At 38.0% G+C, this 6,352-nt stretch overlaps 1 protein-coding gene and 1 pseudogene across 1 annotated transcript; one reads left to right on the forward strand and one right to left on the reverse strand.

Moving 5' to 3' along the window:
- Positions 1-549: 549 nt before the first annotated feature.
- Positions 550-2,396, reverse strand: LOC120864548 (prolyl 4-hydroxylase subunit alpha-2-like; the record flags this gene model as incomplete). The annotated part of the gene is made up of 2 exons (XM_040241606.1): positions 550-929; positions 2,201-2,396. Coding segments are annotated over 2 exons (456 nt in total), but the record flags the coding sequence as incomplete, so codon positions are not given.
- A 2,342-nt stretch (positions 2,397-4,738) lies between these two features.
- On the forward strand, positions 4,739-5,557 carry LOC120864733 (annotated as a pseudogene).
- The last annotated feature ends 795 nt before the right edge of the window (positions 5,558-6,352 follow it).

The raw sequence follows: 6,352 nt of genomic DNA on the forward strand, positions 1-6,352 counted from the left end.
TACACAGAGCTCCTTAGTGAATTTCCACTACCATATGAAGGCTAACTAGTTGTTCATCAATCTACTTCATGCTCCTGGAAACAGAGAAACTTTGTATTTTCCAAGCCTCCCTTGAAATGAAATGGGGGCCATGATAGCTCTGACAAGACAATTTGGACAGAAGTGATGGATGCCACTTATAGGCCTGGCCTATAACATGTATCACAAAATCCTTCACACAGCTAGCATGAAGGGACTCCAAAACAGCAGAGTCATTCTGGAGTAGAAAAAAAAAATCTCAATTTCTTTTTGGGGGGGCCATGCCACACAACTTGCGGGATCTTAGTTCCCCCACCAGGCATTGAACTCAGGCCCCCTGCAGTGGAAGTGCAGCGTTCTAACCACTAGACTGCCAGGAAATTCCCTAGAAAAAAATCTAAATTCTTGAGTCAACATTTAGAAAAGCCACCCAATCTACAGGAGGACTCTGCATGGATGAAAAGTAAAATTTCATACCTTTCTTGTCTTAAAGATTCAGAAGTTTATTTGTTACCATAGTGTAGTCTTCCCTGACTAACACAATTGAGTCACAAGAACTCTATGGAATATTCCACCTAAGGCGAGGGGAGGTGGGTCATTTGGTAAGTGGGATGAAGGAGCAGGTCAACATAGAGCAAATTATTTGCTTTCCTAGCTCCCAAGGGTATTACCAAGAGAAAGCAGCTGATGGGTGAAGTCCACTGCCCTGTACAGGTCCCCAAGCCGGAAGCTGATATCACTGAGATGGTCCAGGACTTGAACCTTGGAGATAGTTCTATGCTCCCCTGCATTCAGTTGCTTTAGCACTTGCTGCATCCAAAGCATTGAATGGTAAAGGTCGCTGATGCTGAGGGCTGTCTGGCCCAGCCTGAAGCAATCACCAACTCTCAGGGTAGAACGATACTTGGTTCCTAGAAGCAAGAAGAACAATGATATTCCTGATAAAGGACACAAAGGGTGATCACTGAGGTCAATAAAGAGATCATTCACCCACTCTATTCCCACTATCCAAATACAACCAGTCTTAAGTTGTTTCCCTTCATATTTTATCTCTAAATACATGCTTCAGAAATGATCAGATTATTTTTATAACTATGTTTGGTTAAGATAAGGGGTTTACCCCATAGAAGACACTGAAATGAGTTCCCAAGGACCACCTTATTAGTAGGAACATACTTTTTTTTTTTGAGGAACTGAATTTTATGTTGATTTAACAAAAAAATTTACATTTAAATTTAAATAATCTTTTTTTAATATTTAAATATAAATTTATTTATTTTAATTGGAGGTTAATTACTTTACAATATTGTATTGGTTTTGCCATACATCATAAGGCAGTATGGGGAGAATAAGCATGAATCAGGAGAGCTAGGCAGGTTCTAATTCAAGATAATATAAGAATAAGATACCAATAAAAGCTATATTTGATGAAGCAGGTGTAGACTTTTTAAAATATTTACAATCTAGAAGTTAAGAGTTATGTTTTATTCAAAGTTTTAGGACTTAAAGCCCGGGAGGCAGCACTTCAAGTAACCCCAAGAGAACCCCTCCAAGGAGGAGAGGAAGCGGAGCCAGGTTATATAGCAGTTTTGCAACAGGACGTGCATGTCAAAAAAAATTACTTTAACTAAAGGAAAAATAGGTATCTCGAGTTAAGGAATTTAGCACTTTTCTATGTATGGGAAGATGCAAGAGTCTGGGCTCACTATATCATTCCTTTGATATGCACCTCACTTATCTAAGGCCAGTATCCTAGTTTTCAAATCCTGGGTTTCCTCAGGTCTCACTGGCTCATGTTGGAGGGCTGCAATCACTGATGACTGTGACATCTTTGTTTACTGATATGGTAGGAAATATGCCATTTCTCACAAAGTTCTGAAAGTCATCTGCCTATTATACCAAATCCACCCAAGCATAACTGCTCAATTTCTCTTCTACTTCCTAAAATCAGATCCCAGTTTCTTAGAACATGAAGGGTTTCTGGTTTTTATCTCCTAAATTGCCATGAAAGGTCCAGAGTTCTCAGAACACCTCACAGCCACATGAGGTGGCTAAAAGGCAAAAAGTAGTCTCTTCCTCTGTATTTCTCAAGTCCTACAGGAAAAAAATTCCAAGTTCTACAAGACAAGAAAAGCAGCTCTAAAGCAAATGTTCACAAAGGGAACCCATGCATGTTGCTGACCTGGCAGGACTCCCCTGGAAAGAGTTGTCAGATCCAGTTTGTATGTGTACTGAAGAAGGAGCAGGGCCTTAGCAGCCCCAATTACATCCTCCTCTGTAGGGAAAAACCTGTGCAATGATGTGAGCCTGGAAGTAAACACTTCCACACACCAGAGAGGCAGAAAGTTAAAGGAGAAAGAAAAAAAGATCACATGAAATTACTGATAAAAGGAAATGATCCAGTAAAGAACAGACTGCAACTTGTGGGTTCGATTCCTGTCAGGAAGATCCCCTGGAGAAGGAAAGGGCAACTCACTCCAGTATTCTTGCCTGGGAAATTCCATGGACAGAGGAGCCTGGTGGGCGACAGTCCATGGGGCTGCGAAAGAGTCAGACACGACTTAGTGACTAAACAACAACAAAGAACAGACCAGAACATACTATCAGACCTCAATACTTCACACAAAATTGAAATCATCTGGAAATAGTGGGAATGGGGGTGCTCGGGCAATGACTTTCTAAAACTATCCTCCAACACAGTAACTACTGGCTACATGTGGTTATTAGACTGTAAATTTATTAAAATTAAATAAAATTTAAAATTCAGTCCCTCAATCATACTAATTAAATTACATTTCAAATGCTCAGTAGCCAGATATGGCTAATAACTACCATGTTGGATAGTGCAGATATAGAACACTTCCATCATGAACAGTTTTACTGCACATGCAGTGCTCAGTTGCTAAGTCATATTCAGCTCTTTGTGACCTCCTGGATGTAGCCCATCGGGTTCCTCTGTCCATGAGATTTCCCAGACAAGAATACTGGAGTGAGTTGCCGTTTCCTTCTCTAGGGGACCTTCCTGACCCAGGAATCAAACACGCACTTCCTGCATTGGTAGGCAAATTCTTTACCACTGAGCCACAGAAATGCTCTAAAATAAATCCTGGAATTGAAAACAACAGATAAGATTAATAAATCATTGGTAGTACTGCAAGGTAGCTTATTAATGCAAATGAAAATTGTTTCTAGAGGAACTCACTTTCAAACAGATTTCAAAGAATAATTTCCACAAAAAGAAGTCCAAGGAAAGCAAATATTAATAGCTCTCAGGAGGAAAAAACAAAAGCAAAAACACTCCAAAAAAATTTTAAAATTCAGATGTTAGAATTATATGACATGTAATATGAAAGAATATATTTAATGTATCTGAAGAAATGGAATAGGGACTTGAAATATGATAAAACTGCAAGAAGGTGACAAACACTATCCAAACTGAAATACATAAAAATTGAATTAAAAGTTCAATAGATTTGGGGCTTCTGGTTTTGGCCATGATAAAGTAGCTTACAGTGATGTAACTTTCCCACAAAAAGCAAATATAAAATATGAACAGAATCAATAAAACAATTATTTGAAGGCATTGGATAGCAATTAATGTAAACTGACTTGGAGGCTATACTCTAAAAGAAGGAAGATACTAGAGGTAAGCTCTGCACTCAACCTAAATTTTCCAAAAGCCATTTAATTGTATACTTAAAATAAATGAATTTTATGATATGCAAATAGCTCCTCAACAAAGCTGTTTTAAAAAGTCAGAGTGTTGTTCTATAAGGAATTAAGTATCCCCATGAAAAAGACCAGATACACTGGCATTTTGATATTTCCTAGAGTATGATTAGCAGCCTCCCCAACAGCTAACCCAAATTCTACCAAGATAAACATTCTGCTTACATTTTCAGTATTTTCAGAGGTTTTAAGTTTTCTCCTTCAACTTAACCTCTCTGATACCAACCCTCTCTGATATGAACAAATGATTTTTTAAAAATTCACCAAGTATATAATGAAACCCTCCAACATCAGAATCCATGATAATACAAAAATGGAGAAAAAGGGTTCCTGGATAAACACATAATAATGGGAACAGATAAAACTTTCCTTAAAACTGATAAATAACACTTAAGAGATATTTAAGTTGATAGACAATACAGCCAAAACACAAATGCAAAACATTTTGTAAAAAGAACAATGATCATAAAAATAAAAAAGATTTTAGAATTTCAAAATGACTGTCAAAAAATTAAATTCAAAGTAAAATTGCCAGTTCTAGGAAGTATAAAAAACAGGCAAAGAAATGAAAAATATGAGAAAAACAGGATCAATGCAGGAGATCCCCCATCCAGGTAATGTAAGCTCCAGAAAGAAAGAAGAGAGAAAATAGAAGAAATTATGAGAAATACAGTTTTCCAGAACTAAAGAAAAACACAATCTCTTGTATTGAATGCACTCACCAAGTGTCAATCTGAGAAAATGAAACTAACAAACAAAAATCTCCCAAAGTACCATTGTGAAATCTTAGCCCAAGGATAAAGGTAAGACCTTGCAAGAGAGGAAAAAAAAAAAAAAAACAGGTATTCTACAAAGAAGGGAGAATCAGACTGGTATCAGTCTGTCCATTAGTTACACTGGACACTAGAACAACAAAAGTTCTGAGGAAAAATTCCTTCAATTTTTGGCATGCTTGAAATAGGGCTAAAAAATGAATAAATTCGCTCTTTTTCGTGGCGCCTCGGAGGCTGTCGGCCACTTCACAATGAAGCTGAACATCTCTTTCCCGGCCACTGGCTGCCAGAAGCTCATTGAAGTGGACGATGAATGAAAACTTCGTACCTTCTACGAGAAGCGTATGGCCACAGAAGTTGCTGCTGACGCTCTGGGTGAAGAATGGAAGGGTTATGTGGTCCGAATCAGTGGCGGGAACGATAAGCAGGGTTTCCCTATGAAGCAAGGTGTCTTGACCCATGGCCGAGTTCGCCTGCTTCTAAGTAAGGGGCATTCCTGTTACAGACCAAGGAGGACTGGAGAGAGAAAGCGCAAATCTGTTCGGGGTTGCATTGTGGATGCCAATCTGAGTGTTCTCAATTTGGTCATTGTGAAAAAAGGGGAGAAGGATATTCCTGGACTCACTGATACTACAGTGCCTCGTCGCCTGGGTCCCAAAAGAGCTAGCAGAATCCGCAAACTTTTCAATCTCTCTAAAGAAGATGATGTCCGCCAATATGTTGTGCGAAAGCCCCTAAACAAAGACGGTAAGAAACCTAGGACTAAAGCACCCAAGATTCAGTGTCTTGTGACTCCACGAGTTCTGCAACACAAACGCTGGCGTATTGCTCTGAAGAAACAGCGTACTAAGAAAAATAAAGAAGAGGCTGCAGAATATGCTAAACTTTTGGCCAAGAGAATGAAGGAGGCCAAAGAAAAACGGCAGGAACAGATCGCCAAGAGACAGAGGCTGTCCTCTCTGAGAGCTTCTACTTCTAAGTCTGAGTCCAGTCAAAAATGAGATGTTCTGAGAGTAACAAATAAATCAGATCAGACATCAAAAAAAACAAAAAAAAATGAATAAATTCTATTTGGAACAGGAAAATAAATGTTTTCAGAAAGATATTTTTAAAGAAACTCATAATAACTCATTTTACTAGACTTAGAAAATCAAAATAATAATATTCTGACTTCTGCTTCTCCCCACAAATATTAAATGCTACAAGACTGTTCTCTTTCACCATGAGCAGCTAGAAAACTGGACAAAATAAATCAAATTGGACAAAAAGCAGAGCAGAGCAGGACTAATCCTTAAGAACAGTAAAAGAGACAATGAGAACCTTATGATAGCCCCATATTTCCGCCTGGAGACAAATTCTTAACATCACTGCTGAGGATGCCAAGGCGGTAAGAAACTGCAAAACAGAGTATCAAAGAAGAGGGAAACAAACACACACACACACAAAAAAAAAAGGTCCTGAAATCTAAAAATAGGTCTCCTCTATTCTTTGGCTATAATACTATTGCATATAGGCAAAAATCTATACTTGCATTAGGCAAAAATCCAAAAAATTAGACAAAGAAATACTGTAGAGGAAAAATAATAATCAAGAATTTTAGATATAAACAATTCTCATCATTTATATAAGGCAGGAAATCATTTGACTTCCCACTATCAAAATGGGAAACTTTGCTCAATATACAGAGCACTCACTAGAAATCCCACCAAAAATGGGTCTTGCAGGAGGAGTTAATCCACAGAATACAGACCACTTTAGATTCACCTTAACAAAAAATAAAAGCAAGCTTCAAAGGGATAAAACTGACCTGTATTTAAATGCTTGCTAGAATA

This window comes from Oryx dammah, unplaced genomic scaffold, assembly GCF_014754425.2.
Source record: "Oryx dammah isolate SB20612 unplaced genomic scaffold, SCBI_Odam_1.1 HiC_scaffold_5, whole genome shotgun sequence".
NCBI lineage: Eukaryota > Metazoa > Chordata > Mammalia > Artiodactyla > Bovidae > Oryx > Oryx dammah.